At 41.8% G+C, this 25,529-nt stretch overlaps 1 protein-coding gene across 1 annotated transcript in view; it reads right to left on the bottom strand.

Moving 5' to 3' along the window:
- The window catches only part of SLC22A3 (solute carrier family 22 member 3), a 429,357-nt gene that overhangs the window by 25,931 nt on the left and 377,897 nt on the right, over positions 1-25,529 (bottom strand). The window contains exon 9 of the mRNA XM_063917520.1: positions 7,315-7,427. Within this exon, the coding sequence (XP_063773590.1) occupies positions 7,315-7,427 (113 nt within the window). The remainder of the gene's footprint in view (positions 1-7,314; positions 7,428-25,529) is intronic.

Here is a 25,529-nt window from a genome sequence, read left to right as displayed (position 1 = left end):
CTACCCGCATTTTTATGTTCCTTATATGTGCTGGAAATTAATAAAAACTAATATTTAAAAAAAAAAAAAGATATACAATTCAGGGATGGACAAATATCTGTGAAAAACACGTGTGGACAAATTCCTGGAGATAAACAAATATTGAAATATATTAATTTGCTACAGTTAGGTCACTCCTCGCAAACATCCTGATTTTAGTGGGAAAGTCCCAATTTGATGAGACAGCCTCGGCTTAGCATAGTACTTCTGTCAGAGCAAGCACCACAAGGAGATCTGAAGTGAATGGTGAATCTCATATTTGTCCTGCAGAAACAAGATTCCTCAGGTGATAGGGAGTCAGAGGAGGTGACTGAACATCTGAGTCTTCTAAGAAGGGCAAGCTAAGTGAGAATATAGAACTAGCAGATCCACAGGTAAAGACTTGGGCCAGTCTCCCAAACAAGAAGGCTCTTCCAGTCCTGTCCCAATTTACTCAGTACTTAAAGCCAGCAAGATTGAGAATGGAAAACAAACTAAAATATCTCTTTAGATAGACCATTCTATCTTCATTCATCTAAATCAGAGGTGTCTAAAAAATAATTCTTTGTATTACCTATTCTAATGGACAGTGATGGTATTTGGCCTCTCAATTGCCCATACTACTGTATGTCACCACAATTATGAAAGCAATAATCTCACAACTGCATCAGGAGAGTTTTCCGTGCATTTATATATCTAAACTATATACTTCTGGCTGGCCAGATGTTGTGAGATAACTCACACTCCTTGCTAGTCTTGGCTTCACAATACACAATCACATTCTTGGGGTTTCATCTGAACCATACATTCTTTTTCATATGCCGTTTTTCACAAAAATGGTTAGAAGTTCTGATTTTGGTCTTCAAAATAATCCAAAGCAGCATTCACCTGACAAAGATCGCTTAGGAACTGTAAAATTGGTGCACACTGCCTCAGCCTTTTCCAAGGCCACTGCTAGAGTCCTTTCGTTCTGTGACAGTTACAGATCTGTCCTTAGAGAGGAATACAGAGGAATCAAGCCTTCACATGAATTTTCTACCACTAAAAGTAGCAATATTAAAATTAGAATCTTTAATTCCCAACAACATACATGGAATTCCTGTCCAACTATGCTTGGAAAACTGGATAGCAGTGTGTTATATAAACAAAATGGAAAGAACTCTGTATATATTCTTTGCAGAGAAGCGTTGTATACTGTATATGGAATTGAGCAATTCAGAGGAACATTTTCTTGATGTCAATTTACTTACCAGGGGAAAAGAATGAACTGGCATATACTGTATGTTAGCTAGACATTGGATAGCCCTAGACATAATTAAAAAAAAAAGTTATTTTATTTGGAACTTCAGACAAGTCCCTTTTCACCAATCCTTTGTCATATATTGTCATAAACATACTATAGGGTCTATTTACTAAGTATTGGATGGAGATGAAGTTGCTGGAGATAAAGTACCAGCCAATCGGCTTCTAACTCATAATAAGTTGACCGTAGTGCCTTTTAAAATACTTATTCAGGAGTTATTCCAGAGAGCATGGTATATAAGCTGCAATTGGTAAGTTAGTTTCTTTGTTGAGACAAAGCATGCAGTGGGCCCATATGAAAAAAAGACCATTCTAATTCCAGACACAGAAGCAAGTGTCCAGTGCTCTCTGGTATAAACAGACGCTAAGCTAAGTATAATGAAACATTTTTATCAATAAACTGTATTTGCCGTGACTAGTGCCTCTTTGTGTGTCTCATTAATAACTGTGTATCCAAAGAACCTTGTTCCACTGGGAACAGTTGCTAATTCAATAATAAAAAAACCCAACAATCTCTGAGTGGTTTTTTTGGAAAAATATTAGCCTATTAAGTGATTAAACAGCAATGTTATAACGGCATTGGCGCCCCCCCCCCCTTCCTTTATGAAAAACGGGGGGTGGCTTCATGGGGAGGGGGTGTGGCCACAAAATAATAGCAATTCATATTACGGTGCACAGTAGTCTCCATTATTCAAATTACGCTGAACAGTAGCGTCACTACACCAGGTAGAGCCCCTTTTACACATTGCGGCAGACAGCGTCCTCTTTTTACACATTACAGCAGACAGCGTCCTCTTTTTACACATTACAGTAGACAGCGTCCTCTTTTTACACATTACGGCAGACAGCGTCCCCTTTTACACATTACAGCAGACAGCGTCCTTTTTTTACACATTACGGCAGACAGCGTCCCCTTTTTGCACATTACGGCAGACAGCTTCCCCTCTTTACACATTACAGCAGACAGCGTCCCCTTTTACACATTATGGCAGACAGTCCCCCTTTTACACATTACGGCAGACAGCGTCCTCTTTTTACACATTACGGCAGACAGCGTCCTGTTTTTTCACATTACGGCAGACAGCGTCCTTTTTTACACATTACGGCAAACAGTCCCCCTTTTTACACATTACAGCAGCCAGTCCCCCTTTTTACACATTACGGCAGACAGCGTCCACTTTTACACATTACGGCGGACAGCGTCCCCTTTTTAAGCATTACGGCAGACAGCGTCCACTTTTACACATTACGGTGGACAGGGTCTTCTTTTTACAAATTACGGCAGACAGCGTCCTCTTTTTACACATTACGACAGACAGCGTTCCCTTTTACACATCACGGCAGACAGCATCCTCTTTTTACACATTACGGCAGACAATGTCCTCTTTTACACATTACGGCAGACAGCGCCCTCTTTTTACACATTACGGCAGACAGCGTCCTCTTTTTACACATTACAGCAGACAATGTCTCCTTTTTATACATTACGGTAGCCAGTCCCCCTTTTTACACATTACGGCAGACAGCGTCCTCTTTTTACACATTACGGCAGACAGTGTCCCCTTTACACATTACGGCGGACAGAGTCCTCTTTTTACACATTACGGCAGACAGCGTCCTCTTTTTACACATTACGGCAGACAGCGTCTCCTTTTTACACATTACGGCAGACAGTCCCCCTTTTTACACATTACGGCAGACAGCGTCCCCTTTTACACATTACGGCAGACAGCGTCCTTTTTTTACACATTACGGCAGACAGCGTCCCCTTTTTACACATTACGGCAGACAGTGTACCCTTTTACACATTACGGCAGACAGCGTCCTCTTTTTACACATTATGGCAGACAGCGTCCTGTTTTTACACATTACGGCAGACAGCGTCCCCTTTTACACATTACGGCAGACAGTCCCCCTTTTTACACATTACAGCAGCCAGTCCCCCTTTTTACACATTACGGCAGACAGCGTCCCCTTTTTAAGCATTACGGCAGACAGCATCCACTTTTACACATCACGGCAGACAGCATCCTCTTTTTACACATTACGGCAGACAATGTCCTCTTTTACACATTACGGCAGACAGCGCCCTCTTTTTACACACTGCGGCAGACAGTGTCCTCTTTTTACGCATTACAGCAGACAGCATCTGGGCAGTCTGGAGCGAGTGCTGACATCTGGTCCGGACTGAGGGACTTGCCAACGATTACTGACATGTCGTCTACTGTCACTGCATATGATTCTGTCGCCATTGAAACAATGGTGGAGGATTATATGAGTGACCACATCCAAGTAGGCACGTCAGACAGTCCGTACGTATAGTGGCAGGAAAAAGAGGCAATTTGGAGGCCCTTGCACAAACTGGCTTTATTTTACCTAAGTTGCCCCCCCTCCAGTGTGTACTCCGAAAGAGTGTTTAGTGCAGCCGGTTACCTTGTCAGCAATCGGCGTACGAGATTACTTCCAGAAAATGAGGAGAAGATGATGTTCATCAAAATGAATTATAATCAATTCCTCCGTGGAGACATTTACCAGCAATTGCCTCCAGAAAGTACACAGGGACCTGAGATGGTGGATTCAAGTGGGGACGAATTAATACTCTGGGAGGAGGGGGATGTACACAGTGAAAGGGGTGATGAATCGGACGATGAGGAGGAGGTGGACATCTTGCCTCTGTAGAGCCAGTTTGTGCAAGGAGAGATTGCTTCTTTTTTGGTGGGGGCCCAAACCAACCAGTCATTTCAGCCACAGTCGTGTGGCAGACCCTGTGGCTGAAATTATGGGTTTGTTAAAGTGTGCATGTCATGTTTAAACAACATAAGGGTGGGTGGGAGGGCCCAAGGACAATTCCATCTTGTACCTCTTTTTTTATTTATTTATCTCTGCATCATGTGATGTTTGGGGCTAATTTTTTTAAGTGCCATCCTGTCTGACACTGCAGTGCCACTCCTAGATGGGCCAGGTGTTTGTGCCGCCCACTTGGGTCGCTTAGCTTAGTCATCCAGCGACCTCGGTGCAAATTTTAGGACTAAAAATAATATTGTGAGGTGTGAGGTGTTCAGAGTAGACTGGAAATGAGTGGAAATTATGGTTATTGTGCTTCTCCAGGGGCAGAAGACATGGTGGTACATTCTGATATTACTGGCTTTCAAGCTGAAGTAATAGGAATTTGTCTACTTCTTCATTCTTAAACAGACCATCAGGCTGCTATACTGTAAATGTATTAAATGTACAACTTGTACGAATATGACCACAGGATCAACCTTTAAACACCCGACAAGGATAAAGTTTACTACATTAAGCATGTATTAACATGTACCACGACATACATTGTGTATTTAATTAGCTGTCCCTGTGGCCTTCACTACGTGGGTAAATCCATCAGAACCCTGAGGGAAAGGAGTGAACTACATAGGTTCGCTATCAAACAAGCCCTGTTGGGCAAAGAATCAGAACACCCAGTTGCCAGGCATTTCGCCAGGGCTGGCCATTCAACTGATGACCTTTGACACCAACTGATCGACCACGTTCCAAAAAGTATTAGAGGAGGAGATAGGAATCGTAAACTCCTGCAAGTGGAGACCAGATGGATATTTGAACTCGATACAATTAGCCCGAATGGCCTAAATGAGAAAATTGTCTGGAGAGTGTTTAACTGATGGACATTCAGGACAATGCGAGAATATATATAATCCCAGGCTAGCCTTAAGATGATGTAACCTGTACATTTTTAATTTGCATTATTAAGTACTAGTGGTACTAACTTTATCAATAACAGATATTTTAATTATATCTACTGAGATTTAATACTTCTGGTCTGACCAGCCATTTATATTTGTATGTAGTAGTATAACACTTAGTTACAATCTATAATAGGTTGTACATACATACATACATACATACATACATACATATTACATACTGTACTTGTACACATTTTGGGTCTCTTTCCACAATTAGTTGAGGCATCTTGTGGTTATGGGGGGTTACACTTGTTATATACATATACCAGGGGAGGTTTATCACTTACATGTAAATTTTACGTTTTTCATCTTTATATTTTTCATCTTTATCTTTTACACATAGCCGTTGACTGGCAGGCAAGTGGAGACATTCAGACTAGTCGTCATTAAACTCTGGGTCACACTGTTTCACACGTTGGGAGTGTTTTGTTTATACATACATGTTCACCATGTTCATTCAGTGAGCAATTAAACACTGACACACATACAGTATTCAATAGGTTTAAGTGCAATATAACATGGCTGGCCAGTTCCATATATACTGTTTATTGATAATGCAGAGCGCAATATCGGGATCGGATCATCTCTTTAGCTGTGAGAACAACTCGAGGGATATATTGCATTATTAGTCCTTTTGCTTCATTCTAACAGCTTCCGACTATATGTAATTAGCAGTCTTTCGTCTTTTCTCCTTTCTGGTGGTTGGGACCTGTAAAGCTTAAGTGATCCTCCACGCAGGCCCAGCGCTTACCGCTCAGCAAAGGGATGCAAAGCACATAGGCGCCAGACAGGAGAGGCGCTCTCCCTGCTCTGCATCCCCGCTACTGAGTTCCCCTGCTGATGCTGGCTGCTGCACCTGTCACACTCTATGGCAGGCAGCGGCGCCGGCATCATGAAGCCTCCTCTTCCCCTCCCCTGTCACACACTCACCTCACAGTGCAGTGTGCTGGGCAGATCTAAAAGGGGGCGGAGCTACACGGGGCCAGGCTGCTGCCTGCAACACAGAAGGACGAGTTGCAAGACTTCTTTATGGAAGTGGCTGGAAAGAGTGTGTGAGAGTATATGTATACCATATCTGTGTGTGTGTGTGTGTGTGTGTGTGTGTGTGTGTGTATGTATACAGTATCTGTGTATATGTATGTGTGAGTATGTGTGATTGTACTCTATGTGTGTAATGTATGTGCAGTATATGTGTGTATGTATTTGTGCATGTGTGACTGTGCAGCATAATGTGTGCAAGCGTCACTGCTACAGCGGGAGTTACGTGTGCAAGCGTCACCGCTACAGGGGGCATTACGTGTGCAAGCGTCACTGGTACAGGTGGTGTTACGTGTGCAAGCGTCACTGGTACAGGGGGCGTTGCGTGTGTAAGCGTCACCATTACAGGGTGCGTTGCATGTGTAAGCGTCACTGGTACAGGGGGCATTGCGTGTGCAAGCGTCACTGGTACAGGGGGCATTGCGTGTGTAAGCGTCACTGCTACAGGGTGCGTTATGTGTGTTAGCATCACTGCTGCAGTGGGCATTACATGTGTAAGCGACACTGCGTCTTGTATAAGCGTCACTGGTACAGGGGGCGTTACGTGTGTAAGCATCACTTCTGCAGGGGGCGTTATGTGTGTAAGTGCCTTTACTACAGGGGGCGTTGTGTATAACCGGCACTACCACAGGGTCGTTATGTGTGTAAGCGGCACTACTACAGGGAGCATTATGTGTAAAAGTATTATGTGCGCTGTCCCTTTGTAAAGTATGGGAGGGCGCACGTTTATAGTTTGCAGGGGGGCACCGAACACCCTAGCACCGGCCCTGCCTGCACGCTTTATGTTATTGCACAGAGCCAGTGCCCGGACAGCCAACGTCTAGGTAACCAAGGTTACCCGATGCATACACAGTGACGTCATCAACATGAAGCCAAAAAACGGAGCGGACGGCTGCACCACCGGATGGGTGCTGTACACTGGTGGGCTTCTCCTCTTTATAAGGTATGGTTATGTTTGTATCACTTGTTACTCACCTTGACAAAGGGGCCAGCGTGCCCCGAAATGTTTGAATTGTGTGATGTGAAATACACATGCCTTTTGTGAAAGCCTCCGAGTGCCGCTGCTTTGATTGTGTGGACTATATATGTGGCTATGTAAATTTTGAATTAATTTTGTTTTTCAACACTTGAGTTTGATTTGCGCTTATTTATGTTGAAAACTATTAATCAAAATAAAAGTAGCATAAGGATACACAAGAGTACAGACTCTTACCAAATATGATGAGAGGCAGTTCTACCCATATTTCTGCCAACCGGAAAAGTAGGAATGGGGCTATAATTCCACCCAAATCGCACATGCCTGAACATAAGGACACACCAAAGTTTCTGAAAGGTGGAAAACAGATTGCATTAAATCAGTGAGTACATTTAGTAACTTTATGTTAGATCAAACAATTTGATTTTTCGGATCAGGACAATGGGGGTAATTCTGAGTTGATCGCAGCAGGATTTTTGTTAGCAATTGGGCAAAACCATGTGCACTGCAGAGGGGCCAGATATAACATGTGCAGAGAGAGTTAGATTTGGGTGGGTTATTTTGTTTCTGTGCAGGGTAAATACTGGCTGCTTTATTTTGACACTGCAATTTAGATTGCAGATTGAACACACCACACCCAAATCTAACTCTCTCTGCACATGTTATATCTGCCTCCCCTGCAGTGCACATGGTTTTGCCCAATTGCTAACAAACTTGCTGCTGCGATCAACTCAGAATTACCCCCATGGTTTTGCCCAACTGCTAACAAAAATCCTGCTGCGATCAACTCAGAACTACCCCCAATGTACACTGAAATAATTAAATTACATCAAATCACATGAAACTTATCTGCAAACAACTTTTATATACTGTATGTACTGAATATACAAAACCTACCCTAACTATACAGTTTGAGAGCTCTATATTTTTTCTATACCAAAAATGATGGCTTTATGGAGACACTTGTGCAGGATAATTGGGTAAGGAAACACTGTTTCCTTCACACACTTTGCGAAAATGCTACTCACTCGTTTTCAGCTTAGTTTTATAAAATACCAGTATAGAGTCACTTGACCTGTGTCTCCATGATGCAAATGAAGGCACTGTCCCAATGTTATGTGACTGGCTTTCTCTAAAAATCTCAGCTGACTGACTGTTGAGCGTTTATCATGAGGCCTTACTGTAGACAAATCACATGGCCCTATGAGGGCACTGTTATCATGTAGTGTCGGACTGCTGATATCAGAGAAGCCGTGAAGTGGCTCAGCAGCTTTCCATGTATTTGCAAATATATGTAACAAATCCATTCGCAACTCGAATGGATTTTTCCAGTCTGTGCGTAGCCCAAGACTTAATCCCACAGTGAGAAACAAACAGACTGATCGGGGCCGGAGCTTATATCAAACCCCCACCCCGAAAAAGCTTGGGAACGCCTGTGTTTTTCCGGACACTCCCTGAAAACGGGCAGTTACCACCCCCAAACGTCTCCTTCCTGTCATCACCTTGCGAACGCCTAGCAATCGAAATTTTTGCACCATCCTGTTGCTGTTTGGTGATGCACGTGCACATTGCGGTTCATACACATGCGCAGTCATTCGATAATCGCCCGCTGAGCGATTTCACACAACAGCGATAAGGTCTGAATTAGGCCCAATGTTCCTAAGCGAATGGAAGCTTGGTCAGTAGCTGACAAATGCTGTTGGCTTTTCTACTAAGTACATAGGGGGTAATTCAGGGTTGATCGTAGATGTGCTAAATTTAGCACCTCTATGATCAGTTACTCTGACATGCGGGGGGACGCCCAGCGCAGGGCTAATCTGCCCCGCATGTCAGGCACAACCTCCCCCTCCCGCACAGGTACAAAAGCATTGCACGGCGGTGATGCTTTTGTACCTGATAAGTAGCTCTATGCCAGCGCAGTTCCTGGCAGGCCGCTACTGGCCGCGTCCTGGGTCGCAGCGGCTACGTGTGACATCACGCAGCCGCCGCGGCCCTCCCCCCCAATGGTCTAGATATGACTCCATTGTCCGGACCCCGCCAAAAGCGTTCTAAAGCCACTGGCACGCCCCTTCCTACCCCGTGACTACCTCTACCTGTCAATCAGGCAGAGGCAATCGCAGCCAGTGAGATGGGCTCCAGGGGTGCACACTCGCAGTGCGGCCACTGCGCGTGCACACTCCATACAGTAATTCAGACTGCAATCGCTGCAGTTACCCCTTTAGAGACAACTGTTTTTTGTGAATCTACAAAAACCAAAGCCATTTTTAAGTTGTTAAAATTATTTTAAAATTAGCCCCGAGCTAAGATTGCCACCCGTCTGAGATTCCTCTGGATAGTGCAGAAATCAACAGCTCTGTCCCGAGTCCAGAGGCTATACAACGTATAAAACGTTGTGGATAAGCTATAGTAGACTGCGAGGTTAATTGAGGTCACCCACAAGAGTGACCTCAATTAACCTTGCGGTCTACCGCAGTTTGCAGGTTCCCATCATAGGCGATAATGGGGATTTCTTTCCCCATTACTGCCTATGTGCTCCGCTTGATTGGCAGGCTGAGAGCGCACAGCCAATCAGGAGAGCGCTATGATGTGTCGGTACCTGATTGGCTGGCGGGTCCCCAGATGCCGGTGCTGGTTTAAAAAATACGGGGTGACCCCTACATCCTTGGTCCCTCATATTTTTGGAACCAGGACCGGTCCAAAAGCCCAGTGCTGGTTGTTAAAATACTGGGGAACCCCTGTGCAATTTCCCCCCGGTATTTTAACAACCAGGACCGGCTCAAAGAGCCCGGGCTGGTTATGCTTAGGAGAGGGACCCCACACAATTTTCTTTTTAAACTATGAGGTGCATGTGAACAAACAATCGTGTTTGACCGATGGTATATTGATTCGTATTTGAATGGACAGCAGTGTATCTCAATACGAATTGCTACCAAAGCTGCCGTGATTTCTGTTTAGTAGATTTCCAAGTTGCATTTTCATATGAAAATGCAAACTCGAATCAAATCGGGACCTTATTAAATTTCCACCTATGGGGGAGATTCAAATGTTTGAAAAGTTGGTTGGGTGTCTTTTTTTTCCTGTCTATTAGATAGGAAAAAACAGAATCCCAACTGACTTTTCAAACATTTGAATCTCCCCCTATGTGTCCAATGGCTGGTTGGAATGAAAATCCGGTACTATATGGGAGCTAATGACAACCATTTGCTCCCTAACATTGGAAGACAGACAAAAAATGGTCGTTCACACAAATCAGTTAAATCTGTTTGATTTGTCTGAATTTCTGTTTTTGCCCCTTCAAGGAAATCAAAAAGCTGAGAGATGAGTGGCAAGGGTTCTTGTTCTTGATGGTTTTAGCATTCAAGCCTCTGCTGTCAATGCAAGGGGTATCCGGTTGATAGATAGACAGTGTCTAGTTAGACAGTCAATAGATAGACACCATATGTTAGACAGACATTAGGTCGACAGGGTCAAAACGTTGACATGAAAAAGTTTGACAGTACAAAAGGTCGACAGGGTCAAAATGTCGACATGAAAATGGTCGACATAAAAAAGATAGACAATTTTTTTTTAATTTAACATGTTTTTGGACTATTTCATATCTTCTCTATCCATGGTGGCATAGAGTTGGTTATAAACCTTGTGGCGAGCCTGAAGGGTGGCGAGCGAAGCGAGCCCTGTGAGGGTTTGCCTTTCTACATTGTGAATGCCAAATTGCTTTCTCACAAATATTTAAAATGCCCGCACTAATATATATTGCAGACGCCAGGCGCATCTTATTACCATATACGATAAAAGTGCGCTGTACATCGCAAAACACTGCATCCCATAAGAGAAAACAATACACCCACACATTATCTGAGTTTCAAAGCTCATTGATGTATATATTTGTTATAAAAGGATATGGATTCAATATATTACAATGTACAGTATACCTATAGTTACAACTCATACAGTAAGCAGTTAATACATACAGTTACATACAGTTACAGTTACAAACAGTAACAGTCCAGCGATACAATTACCATATTTTTCAATGCATCTTCCTCTTAATATCTCTCTCTCTCTGTAAAATCATGCTGGGACTCCATCTTACGCTGAGACCAAAACAGGAACTGAGCTTCTGTGTGATCAGCAATGAGTTATCTAGTTTTTTGGGGGAGGGAACTTACTCATTCATGATGAGTCACTAGTCTCTTTGTATAATCTAAACAGGTTCAGCCTTGGGGACGTCCAAAGGGGTTGGCCTGAGCTTCCTGTTCACTACCTGTTTGGAATATCTATTGTTCTAATAAAAGTGATTTTAGCTTTTATACATTTAATCATAATTATTTGTTGCAATGTCCTACAACTTAATAACAAGTATCAAATGAATCTACACATTATCCTGGTTGCTTTAATTGTAAATATAACAGGTCTATCTTGCTTCGTTCAAATAATACACATACATGACATTACTTCATTATATAATTTTAAATCATCATGATGTCTGGCGCTTGATATTATTATAATTATATACTGTATGAAATAAGTGTCGAATCCATCTCTGTGGCATGTCCGTGTAAATGCGTGTGGTACCATATATTGCTGTGCTCGCTGCACGTATTTGCAAGTATAGCAACTCATATGTGTGTAGTTTGTATGTTCTTTTTATGTTATATTTTTGACTTCGACAGTCCACCCTTTGGCAGCAAACAATAACTGCCATCAATTATTAACATAAGAAAAAAAAATATTTCATACAATAATCGGTGACCTAGACACAAGTATGTATTAATTTTGCAAATCAGACACTTGTCTATATTTGGGGAAGACAGGGAGGAGGACGAGACATCCTCTATATTCACTTGGCGGTCACGGGACCACTGGTTGGGTGTGGGACAACATTCAACCTATAGAGTATGCTGGGATAGTGCTTTGGCCTACAATGTCTGATTTGCGACGAACATTTCACACATACATGTACCTACATCTTTGTACACTGATGTTTGGATTCGATTGAGGTTCTGCTGGGTAGATGAAGAAGACACAAACAAATCGTGACAGTGACATATAAAATGTTCATGATCTACATATTCCTATCATTTTCTGAACATTGTTTCCATTTCTGGAACGTATGCTAGGTCTGTTTAATCATTGAACAAGGGTTATAAGTAGTGTCCTTCCTAAATAACATAAACCTTCGGAGTTCGGGGAGAGCCACTCATAAACCTTTCTTCCACATATATTAATGAGCTCTTTATCTGCAATGTGTGAATAGCCATTGTCTGATTGTTCCTGATTACCTCTGAACTCCATAACTACTAGAACTTTGATTTTTCTCTGACTTTAACAAACTGATCGGCTAATCCTGGGATCCTATAAGGAAATCACTCCTTCCTCCAGAACCAGTTCCAGTCCCACACTCGACGCCTCATAAAAAAAACCTCGCAAAAATATAATATCCTGAAAAAAAATGTTTGTCAGCGGGAAAGAGAGAAAAGAGAAATAGAACAAAACAACTCTTGTTCATAACAAATCAATTACAATGACTGATCTTTCTGCAATCCTTTAGTACACTCAGGTAGTGTTCACCAGTGCCGCCTCTCAGTCTTCACGGAACAGAGTCTCTGGTGATACTTTTGCGATCTCACTCCATTTACGAGTTCCTTCCGGACTACCGACTTTCCTGCAATGGGAATCGTGGACCCAAGTCTCTCTCTCGGCTACTTTCACTGGGATAGTGATGTCAACAAAACTTGGTATGATCCTTCCCACCTGTCTATTAGGCAACCTGAGCGTAAGAACAATCACACAGTGTCTTGGTTCACAATCAACACAGTTAGTATTTGGCATACCAGCAATCTACAGTTTCAAGTTCTTTTGTCAAGTTCTCAAATGCTGGCTCATCTCAATAAGGTACTGTACTGTCACCTCATTGGTGTATTTCTGATCATTGTGCGGATCAATCATGACATGAGGTTGTCTTCCAAAAACAACCCAAAAAACACAAATACCAAAACAAAAACAAAAACAAATTTCGAAGAAGGTGATTCATTGAGTGAAGATCTGGGAGTGGTTCCGAAGCTACATAATACTAGTGGCAGTATCTATGATCACAATGGTACAATTTCAAGCTTTGCTCCTACTTCTAGGGGTACCATTATCTACACACAAATTTCTGCGCAATTTTTCTTTGCAGTAAACACAGCAGCATCCGTGGCTGCAGGAGATGCCCCTACCCAGTTTGAGAAAACATCAGTGCACACCAATCCATAACAATAATTCCTAAAGGGTGTTAACTGTACGAAGTCGATTTGTATTTCCTGAAAAGATCTGTCTGCAGGAGGGATATGGGATGGCTCTGTTGGTATTGCTTTACCAATATTCTTCCTCAAGCAAGCAAGACAGGTCATTGCTCTCTTACCTGCATGAGAATAGAATCCTGGCGCACACCAGTAGGCTCTCATCAGCCTGCTAGAGAAATTAATAGAGGCGCTCATGAAATCCGAACACCATAATTTCACAGGTTCTATATCAACCAAAGAGTCAAATGAATTTGTAAAAAATATATATTTAATATTCACAATGATCTAATAAAAATACCATTTAATAAAAACAATTCATAGGTAATATTAATCGTAGCTTTCTGATTTACCACATGCATAAATTTAAAAACACATGAATTATCTAAGCTATTGCAGTAATTGTTATAACGATAGAACTTTGAAAAAGTCACGGGTCACGTGACGAAACGCGTCAGGACTCCTCCCCTTTTTCTCACTGAACACCTGCGTATTCCAGGACACAGCTACTCTGCCTGAAATTCACCGGCAACAGCGGCAAGCAGCCATTATCTAACACGGTACCAAGCCGTGAGCTCTGTGCGGCAATTGCGACCGGCCTTTAACATCCTCCATCCCGCTGACTACCGGCGGACGGTGCACGTCCAGGTAGTCTAGGAAGAGATTTCAAATACAGCCGGATCTCTGTGGCAGTTTTCATCCAACAGCCTCACACCTGCCTTCCCTACCAATCTATATAGCACTTATTGGGTGAAGCATCCGCAGGTCAATTGAGCTCAATTCAGCGGTGTTTTATATATCCAGACACGCTACGTACCCTCCAGCTCCACACTTCACTGGGCAAGTTCTGGACTCACCCGGGGACGCTCGGGTTCACCAGCCCACATGGAGAGGTAATCTCTTTTACACACAACCTACATATGCCGTTTATCCGCATTGAAGTTGCACATTTCAAACGTGCAGTAACTGTGTCTTATTTAGGAATCACATTCAGCAGCTGTGGCAACAGTGTTTTCCAAGGATTGTAACACATTGTTACATCTGAACTTTCAATCAGCCAGTTCAGTGAAGTTCTATCGTTATAACAATTACTGCAATAGCTTAGATAATTCATGTGTTTTTAAATTTATGCATGCGGTAAATCAGAAAGCTACGATTAATATTACCTATGAATTGTTTTTATTAAATGGTATTTTTATTAGATCATTGTGAATATTAAATATATATTTTTTACAAATTCATTTGACTCTTTGGTTGATATAGAACCTGTGAAATTATGGTGTTCGGATTTCATGAGCACCTCTATTAATTTCTCTAGCTGGTTATGTTGATAGGAGTATCGCACAACTCCTTATAGCGGCGAACGTGCTCCTTACACTATTAGTTCCAGGTTCGTTTTATTAAGATTGATCAGTTAATAATTGTCAAACACAGGCGCAGCAAAAGATTTCTTCTCTTTTTTCTGTTTGGTCTCATCAGCCTGCACCTACCCTCTTTGCCTAGATGAGTCAGACCGTGTGCCACCTCAGCTAGACTTGGAAGGTATGCTCTGGGGGCTACTGGCTTACCGTGTCCACCTGTCCACAGTCCTGAGGACTCCTGGCCATACCCCTTTGTCCTCCAGACTGCCTTTTCCTGTAGGGAACACACATTTTTGTATCTTAATTTAACTATCGTGTGTTTGCAATGTAGAGTACCATGAGCATAACTAAAAAAAAAAAAAAAAAAACAATAAAGAAAAAAGAAACATCTCTAGAGGAGAGAAGGAAGAAGAAAATGAAAAAGAAAATGTCAGGTTTGCCATTCACCAACAGGCATATCAGTGTCTATACAAAATTTCCCTTCACCAGTATTCCCATTCTCCACCCTTTGTGCATGACAAGGCACACTGCAGTAATACTGGTGTCATCGTGCTGGTGAGATATACTGGGTTTGGGCAGAACTCTGAAGGACCTAGGCATGTGGAGTTTGAACTGTACTTGGGTCCATGTATTGTACCACCCTGTGTGAACGCAAAAGATGAAGAGGAAACTGTAGAGAAACAGAATAGAGGTTGGTGACAGATGAGTTTGTAGAGGTGAAGAAGATTTTATAAAAATTTAACAACTGGATTGGGCACTACGGGGAAGTGATTCTCTACTTGGACTACTCCCCTTAAAAAAAATTCTGTGTTTGTCGTATCGCTATTGGGACTATCCCAGCCATCAATCCAGTGTCCTGTCCATCCTAAGTTGATAGGGAACCCGGTATCTGTGAGATAATTTCCTCTACCTGTGATGGACATGCATCTAGAACAGTAGAATGCAACATTAGTCTTCGTGGGTGTCTAACATACTTTGTACTTCCTGAGCGGGAGCATAGTATATGTATATCATATCTAACAAAATTAAGTTAATCAGGGGCCATTTCTGCTAGGAAAAAGAAGCAAAAGTTTAGAGGCCCCATCTTAACCCCAGCAAGTTTTGTCAAAGGGTAATGTTGCATTTATTTTGTTCTTCCCATTAGCCGAATCTGTGTTTTCTATATGGCTTATGATTCCTTACTATATGTCCCTTGGTCCCATCTATGTGTTTAATAATGTGGCTTGTGTTTTCTGTCTAGGGGATCTATATTGACTATGTGTCCTACTACTCCTACAATCTCTGGCAAAATGCCCTTCCTTCCTACAAGTGTAACATATTATTGACCATTAGGGATCTGGGGTTTGGACTGATGGGTCTTTCCTGTATGTGCCAGTATACTTACCGTCCTCAACCTCTCCACCTGTTGTTCTCTGCGCCTAGCACTATTCTTGTGATGTTCAATAGCACACTATCTAAGATTAGCTTCTGTGACCCCTTTCCAATTTTGCAAAGAAGTCTGCACCCTGACACTCAATGCCTTATTGAGCCCGTCCATTTGCACGGAGACAGCCACCTCCCATTTGCCAAATTAGTGTTTACCAGTGATCTTATCCAGATGGAGAGTTTTCTATTTCTGCAAGAGACAAAAAACAAAAAAAAAGTTTAACAAGCTTCTAGGTCATGCAAAGTATTCATTCAATCCTTCTCATCCCGTATTAAGGGTCTGTACATGGTCCAACAAACATTTCCGAGCTCATCTTTACTAGGGGCATTACTAGGAATGAATACTTCTTATATGGTAACTGAAAGAAATACCCGGGTGTTACCTTGTCTCTGTCCGCTTTCCTACTGGCAAATACTAATGTGCGGACAGGTTTTTCTCCATTTCTGACGTTACTTTCTTGATTTTTTTGTTTTATTTTTGGGTTTTACTATATATGTACACGAATGATACCATACTTACCTGTTCCACTGGTCTCAGCCACTTCCCCCACAGGCTACTGCTCTTCTTTTACCAGTTGGATACTCCTCTGGGTGCAGGAGAAATGGCTGAAAACAATCAGGTCACCTTTTCCTCCTAAATAAAACTTCAACATTCATTAGTACATATATAGGTTACAGTCATATTTTTCATATTTTTATTATTTTCTATAGTTTGTATGCTGGCCGTAACTGCTTCCACATCTACATATGGCTGTGTACTTGCATTCTCTTTTTTTCTTCCTACTTGTTTATTGTTGCTACAAGTTCAAACAGTTCTTATATTTCCATTCTTGTCTTATATGACTTTGGTTAGACATACCACCTGCAATACCTTAGGATCAAACTCACCAACCCCTCTTGGTGCCACAGGTTTAAACACTTTGTATGTCTGACCCTTTGTTTTCTGGATTTTATCAGACATATCCTTATCCTTAAGTTCTGCAATACCTCTGGTTCAAAGCTGTCCACCCTAGGGAATGGTACCCTATCTTTGTCAGTCATACATAACCATTCATTGCAAAAAGCCTCCGTGTGTGAACCATACTTTTCACACATAATAAACCTTGCTGACCCTCTCGGTCGCAATTCTGACCTTCTCGGTCCCGAGTCTGACCTTCTCGGTCCCAAATCTTCTTTAGCCTGAACCCTAGCTACCAAACGCCCACTGCTTGTGCAATTGGATCCCATCGCAGACTTTTTGACAATAAACACAATCCCCAATGCACACCACAGATAGACGGTGAAAGACACCTAGCGGTTTCACTCGCTCCTTCTCGGCAGAGTACCATGACTCACTCCAATAGTGAACACCGCGTACCCAGTGAGGCCCTATTGGTTTCTATTTACTGTAAGTGTTAGGAGTGACTTACCTTTTCCAGTAAATATCCGCCGCTGGAGATTTTCCTGAGAGAGACCAGCGAAAACTCCCTATACACTTTTTATACACAAATCACGCTTGAGTATGCTCTATACAGCGCTAATGATACCGCGATTCTACGCAAAAAGCTCGTAAAAGGGATATCAAGTTGCGCTATCTATCGCACCCACAAACGCGTGGTCCAATCGCACAGCATATAGGTACTTGTTACCTATCTGCCGTACAACCACGGGTCAATGTACAAACTGTGACCCTCAGCTCGGAGCGTAACAAAAAACCTTTTTACTTCAATACTACACAATGCACAATTCCCTATTACGCTCCTCTGCAAATCTCCTCACGATTTGCGTATTTCAATCTATATTAACATGAGTCAGCCGCCTCACGCCACCAAGCCTCCACTTACTTGATGTACCACACTACAGGATCCCGAATTCCCTGGGTTCAATATCCACTCACTCCTACGTTCGCTCACTCAAATACACTTTGGTTTATCTGTACAGAAAATTTCAATTCATTCAGATAGGCAGCTTTACCCCAGAGGCAATACAGTTTTTAAACTAAATTTAGAGTAACCTGTTTTTGAAATCTGATAGTTATGTGCTATTGTATTAAATGTCTACTATCCCACCTTTGAACTAAATGACACTATTGTGTAATTTGTACTCAGCGTCCACATTCTTACGCACTTTGCGTAAACACGCGACCGTGCATGTCTCTTACGCTGCGTGCGCAGTCCTTTACTTTGTCCGAGACACGTGTACAAAACCCTGCGTCCGCAATAAAACAAATCACACAGCTCTATAAATGTGAACAATACTAATTACTATTGCTCACTAGACACAACTTGTTCTGTATAAACTTTTATGCAGACCTGCATTTGTGTCTTTACACTTCCTTAAAATACTGTTATTTCAAATTTACCTATATAGCAACAAATGTATCCTATTTCACACAGATCTATAATGACTCTAGCAATAATCAATAATTTAAATGATACGATTCAGATTGGATAGCTATCTTGCAGAACATACACTGATATAAATATACACATAATTATAATAATATTATATATATGTACCATTTACTGATCTCCTATGAGACACCTTACCTCTTATTTGCATATCAAAGCTATTTGCTTTTCCACTGCTAAGGAAAAAAAATCAGTTACACAGGTTAATTTGCATTTCAATGGCTATCCTATAGCAAGCAGATTCTACAAGACTTGAAAGGAAAAAGAGAAAAAAAAAAACCCAAAACCCTTTCTTTCCTCTTTCTATGTGTGTGCAATTTCTTACCCCAAGCCAAGCATTTATCTTACCATTTACTCTCACTAGGCCCAATTGAAACTATTTGTAATTGACTGTGGCATGGGTTAAATAAATGCATTGGTATCTCATAAACGGTGTTTGATGTGACCAAGGAAACTAATTATTCTGAGCAGACTGAAAATCAGCTATTTAGAAAATGACCTTCCTAAAATGGCCACTGCTCCTCCCCCTTCCACATCCATGAGGTTTACACAAAATGGTGGATAGGCCATGTGGTTAGTCCAAAATTGAGGACAGACCATGCGGCTTCCTTTGTCACAAAGAAATCACACATTATACAAGCACCTGAAGTTATTTTAGGCCTGAGTTTAAAAAAAACTATATCAAGGCTATGCAGCAACTTTTAAATGTACTTAACAGATAAACAATCCAATCTGAATCAAACACAATATGACTTATTTTAACTTTGTTTTGCAACAATAAAAATACATTTTAGCATCTTAAATATTATGAGAAATGCATTGTCCCTATAATTTTCATATCATTGGCTTACTGATAACACAACAGAACACACGGATATGATTTTCTCAGCGTCAGGATGCGTCCATCACAAGCTGATCGACCACAGTGTCGCGTTTATAATGTACAGTGCATCATTAAGACCATGATATCCCGTAAGAGCCCTCATCTGTGAATGCCAAATTGCTTTCTCACAAATATTTAAAATGCCCGCTCTAATTCAAGCCTCTGCTGTCAATGCAAGGGGTATCCGGTTGATAGATAGACAGTGTCTAGTTACAGTCAATAGATAGACACCATATGTTAGACAGACATTAGGTCGACAGGGTCAAAATGTCGACATGAAAAAGTTTGACAGTGCAAAAGGTCGACAGGGTCAAAATGTCGACATGAAAATGGTCGACATAAAAAAGATAGACAATTTTTTTTTATTTAACATGTTTTTGGACTATTTCATATCTTCTCTATCCATGGTGGCATAGAGTTGGTTATAAACCTTGTGGCGAGCGCAGTGAGCCACCGAGCCTGAAGCGTGGCGAGCGAAGCGAGCCCCGTGAGGGTTTGCCTTTCTACATTGTGAATGCCAAATTGCTTTCTCACAAATATTTAAAATGCCCGCACTAATATATATTGCAGATGCCAGGCGCATCTTATTACCATATACGATAAAAGTGCGCTGTACATCGCAAAACACTGCATCCCATAAGAGAAAACAATACACCCACACATTATCTGAGTTCCAAAGCTCATTGATGTATATATTTGTTATTAAAAGGATATGGATTCAATATATTACAATGTACAGTATACCTATAGTTACAACTCATACAGTAAGCAGTTAATACATACAGTTACATACAGTTACATACAGTTACAGTTACATACAGTTACAGTCCAGCGATACAATTACCATATTTTTCAATGCATCCTCCTCTTAATATCTCTCTCTCTCTGTAAAATCATGCTGGGACTCCATCTTACGCTGAGACCAAAACAGGAACTGAGCTCCTGTGTGATCAGCAATGTGTTATCTAGTTTTTTGGGGGAGGGAACTTACTCATTCATGATGAGTCACTAGTCTCTTTGTATAAGCTAAACAGGTTCAGCCTTGGGGACATCCAAAGGGGCTGGCCTGAGCTTTCTGTCCACTACCTGTTTGGAATATCTATTGTTCTACTAAAAGTGATTTTAGCTTTTATACATTTAATCATAATTATTTGTTGCAATGTCCTACAACTTAATAACAAGTATCAAATGAATCTACACATTAATCTGCTTGCTTTAATAGTAAATATGACAGGTCTATCTTGCTTCGTTCAAATAATACACATACATGACATTACTTCATTATATAATTTTAAATCATCATGATGTCTGGCGCTTGATATTATTATAATTATGTACTGTATGAAATAAGTGTCAAATCCATCTCTGTGGCATGTCCGTGTAAATGCATGAGTTACCATATATTGCTGTGCTCGCTGCGCGTATTTGCAAGTATAGCGACTCATATGTGTGTAGTTTGTATGTTCTTTTTATGTAATATTTTTGACTTCGACAACATCTGGGCGTCCTAGATGACAAAACTATCCACACAAATCACAAAAATGCAAAAAACATGGTGTATACCTTTTTCATGTTGACCATTTTCATGTCAACCTTTTAACCCTGTCAACCTTTTGTACTGCCTACCTTTTCATGTCAACCTTTTGACCCTGTCGACCTAATGTCTGTCTAACATATGGGCGACATAAAAAAGGTAGACACCATGTTTTTTGCATTTTTGTGGTTTGTGTGGATAGTTTTGTCATCTAGGACCCCCAATTGTAGAAAGGCATACCCTCGCGGGGCTCGCTTCGTTCGCCACAAGTTTATAACCAGCTCCATGCCAACATAGAGAAGGTATGAAATAGTCCAAAAATATGTTAAAAAAAAAAACTTTTGTCTTTTTTATGTCGACCATTTTCAGGTCAACCTTTTGACCCTGTTGACCTTTTGTACTGTCTACCTCTTTCATGTCGACCTTTTGAACCTGTCGACCTTTTGAAATTTCTTCACTCCCCCCGTTACCCGGCCCCATATGCGTGCATGCTAATATGGACAAGATTGTCCAGATTGGTCTGCATGCATAAGCGACTCGGCACCAACGATGAACGAGCGCGGGGCCGCGCATCGTTGGTGCCTACACACTGACTGATATGAACAAGTTCTCGTTCATTAATGAATGAGAACGTTCACATCGATCACTGTTATCGGCCAGTGTGTAGGGCCCATAAGATGGCAGACACAAAAAAGACACCCGGCGCTAGAAGATTCAGTGACACGCCTGCAACACACCTGCTTCAGTGCAGCCAGCCCCTGTTGTTACCTTTCAGGAAAGCCCAGTGAAAATCCACACTCCCTACATCCAAATTAATTCTGTGTGTCTGTATGGTATTCATCCGTACAGATGCGCAGTACCATTGACGTATGCACAGTACTTAAAACATCAGACATCTGTGAGCATGTTGGTATTGCACGTAGTTAGTGTGCGACTCTGAATCAGGCCCACGGATAAAATATCAATAAAAAGATATCTGCAGTCCAATGTAAGTTTCTACTTGTTAAGGCTGAGAAGAGTCTTACGAAACTGTAATCCATATGGAGACATGCGGAAGTGATGATCTTGCAGCCTACTTAAACAAGAATACATGCTTTGAAAAAATATCACTAAAAAGATATCTGCAGTCCAATGTAAGTTTCTAATTGTTAAGGCTGAGAACAGTCTTATGAAACTGTAATCCATATGGAGACATGCGTAAGTGATGATCTTGCAGCCTACTTAAACAAGACCACATGCTTGGATTGTATATTGGCTCAGCTGCAATACCACACTGTACCTTGGGGGTCATTCCGAGTTGATCGCTCGCTAGCTGTTTTTAGCGGCCGTGCAAACGCATAGTCGCCGCCCACAGGGGAGTGTATTTTAGCTGTGCAAGTGTGCGAATGCTTGTGCAGCCGAGCAGTACAAAAACAGTTTGTGCAGTTTCTGAGTAGGTCTGAACTTATTCAGCCGCTGCGATCACTTTAGCCTGTCCGGGGCTGGAATTGAAGTCAGACACCCGCCCTGCAAACGCTTGGAAACGCCTGCGTTTTTTCCAACCACTCCCTGAAAATGGTCAGTTGACACCCATAAAGGCCTTCTTCCTGTCAATCTTCTTGCGATCGGCTGTGCAAATGGATTCTTCGTTAAATCCATCGCCCAGCACCGATCCGCTTTGTACCTGTACGACGCGCCTGCACATTGCGGTGCATACGCATGCGCAGTAGTGACCTGATCGCTGCGCTGTGAAAACCGTCAGCGTGCGATCAGGTCAGAATGACCCCCCTTGACCACAGAGAGTGTCAGCTGCCTACGGCCAGAAGAGATGCTTCATTACACCTGTCAGCTGGAGTCGCAACATACAGAGGTACATAGTTACCATCATCCTTATAACACATTTTTTTTTACTATAACCTAAGAATAGGGGTTTATTTCTGGACATCATTACCTTTTTTTGTAGTTATTACATGTCCCAGTATGTACATTTACCTGCTGAACAATCCTATCACATGTTTAACTTTTTAAGTGGTCAGCTACGTTTTTGGACATCTGTCCATCTATATATTAAAATTTATATCTGATTTGAAAGTATAAAATTACTTTTGAGTGCAGTCATCGTTTAATTGATGTTAACTTTATATGCTTTACAAGAATTAAGTAAAATTACATTTTCTTCATATATACTGACTATTAATCCCCACCCCCACGCCCCTTTTTTATTTGTAAAATGTAGTCGTGCATTGGCTTAAGGAACCCTCTGCACTTCTTCTGATTATGGATGTGCACCAGTCCATATCTCAGGTTTTGCGTTCTTGTTTTGGATCTGTATTTGTTTTGCCAAAACCTCCCTTGCAACTTTTGGATCTGTATTTTTTTTTTAAATCATAAAAACAGCTAAAATCACTGAATTTGGGCATGTTTTAGATCCTACAGTATTATTAACCTCAATAACCAGTCAATTTTGACCACCTCACAGCTCAGAATATTGTTTTCAACCAGTTTAGGGCAAAAGGTTGCACTGAGGTAGCTGGATGACAGCAGTGGGCGGCACAAACTTGTGGCAGTTAAACTTCCAACATGGCACATCTAGGAAACAGAATGGCACTGCAGTGGCAGAAGGATTTCAGTTTAATAAACTATACAAGTGTTTGTCGTCACAGTCAGCAATGCTCCAGACAGCACATAATGCAAAGAAAAGAGGTGCAAGATGTAATGGTCCTTGGGCCCTCCCACCCAAGGACTGTCACTTTTGGCTGAAATGATTGGTTTGTTTGGGTCCTCACAAAACAATTTTTTTTAGAAGTACTACCTCCAATAAGTAATGACTCTGAGGATGTTGATGATGAGGTGTTAATTACATTATAATCTTGTACAATAAATTTAATTTCTTTGCCGCAATGACGTAACATGGAGGACGTGCCTAGATAGCTAACGTTCCTACCTCTACTAAATTTGGCCTCACAAATGGAGCAGATGCTTTCACAAACATTGTCAGGATAGGGGTAAAAATAATCCCACACCCAAGAGGTGGCTTTTTTTGTATTATGCCCAAGCATCGCAATGGCTTTCTTTTTATCACTGCCAACAACTGCAGCCACCGGTGGCTGACATACACAAACAACATGATTAACATCCTCAGTGTCAGATAGTAGTAGTGCACACATATCTCCCTCATCCTGTTCCACTTCCACACATGAATCCTCAATTTCTATTATGTCCTCCTCATCATCACCATCTTTACTTGTACTGCTCCGCACATATGCAGATGGTTCAGAAATGGAAGGAGGTAAAGAGGCTTCTCTATGAGGACAGTGTGCGAAATGTCAGACTCACACATAGCTGATGTGGACACCCTTAAACGTTCCTCAAGAATGTCTGAAAGTTCTGATTCTGAATGCACAGTTTTTCTTACTGCCTCTGCAGCTAACTTTCCTTTTGATGTTTTTTTCTTTACTACTGTAAAAATAAATGATTTTACATGCCCTGACTTAAGCCCTCTATGCCCCTAAGCATCTGCCTTAGTAGATGACGCTGACGGACTTGTATTGTCATGACTGGCGGCAGCACCTACACCACTAGTAAGTGCATTCTGCTCTCCTCTCAATTGATCGTCCTCCGTATCTATCCACAAACACGAATGCACACACCACAATTTCTACAAAAAATGTACCACCTTCAGTGTTGAACAATACAAGTATGAGTCAGACATAGTAATCAAACACTGCAGTGTAATTTCACCAACAGTGTCGCACAATACGTGTATCAGTATGAAATAGTGATCAAACACTGAGGTTTAATTTCACCGACAGTGTCGCACAATACGTGTATGAGGCCGAAATAGTGATCGAACACTGCGGTTAACCTTCACCAACAGTGTCGCACAATATGTGTATGATTAGGAAATAAAATATATTACTGTGGTACCACCTTCAACAATAGCATCAGAAATAGTGATCGAACACTTGTTACGAGTCAACGGCTCGTTTCTCTCCCGATCCGCTGGCTCTCTCTCCACAGCGTCCCAGCTATTGCTGAACAACCGGGACGCTGAAGAGCTTCCTCCTGGCGGTTTTCTGTAGTTGCCTAGTGACGGGAACGCTAGGCGAAATGCTCCATTGTAGGTGCAGCGGTCAGCTGCACACACTTCAGGATTAATGGAAATTTTGTACGTACAGCGTTCAGCTGCCCAGGATGTTAATTTAAAAGGCAGGCTGCATTAGAGGGATTTGATTGGTTAGGGCCCCTTTATATTCCCAGCATGCCTGTCACTCTTTGCTGGTCATAGTTCCAAGTTGCAGCCAGAGCCCTTGTCTCAGTCTGTGGATTTCTCCTCTTGCCTGTTCGCACTCATCTCCAGACAGTGGTCCTTTATTCAGTACCAGAGTCTCTGTAGGATTTTGCATTCCTTACTTTTAGTCCTAGGTTTAATCTGCTGTACACTCGTGCACTGGTGTCTAGCAGAAGGTACTGCTCATCCTAGTCAGGAGGCAGCACACCGGTTCGGGGTTCTTTAGTTAGTTATTCCCTCAGAGTCTTCCACCCAGTCTTGTTACTTCCTTCTTCCCCTTGTACCTTAGTTTCAGCCCTGTTTCCATT

The sequence above is a fragment of the Pseudophryne corroboree genome, chromosome 4 (genome assembly GCF_028390025.1).
Source record: "Pseudophryne corroboree isolate aPseCor3 chromosome 4, aPseCor3.hap2, whole genome shotgun sequence".
Lineage (NCBI taxonomy): Eukaryota > Metazoa > Chordata > Amphibia > Anura > Myobatrachidae > Pseudophryne > Pseudophryne corroboree.
The sequence above is the reverse complement of the archived record's forward strand: the minus strand, read 5'-3'. Positions and strand labels throughout refer to the sequence as shown.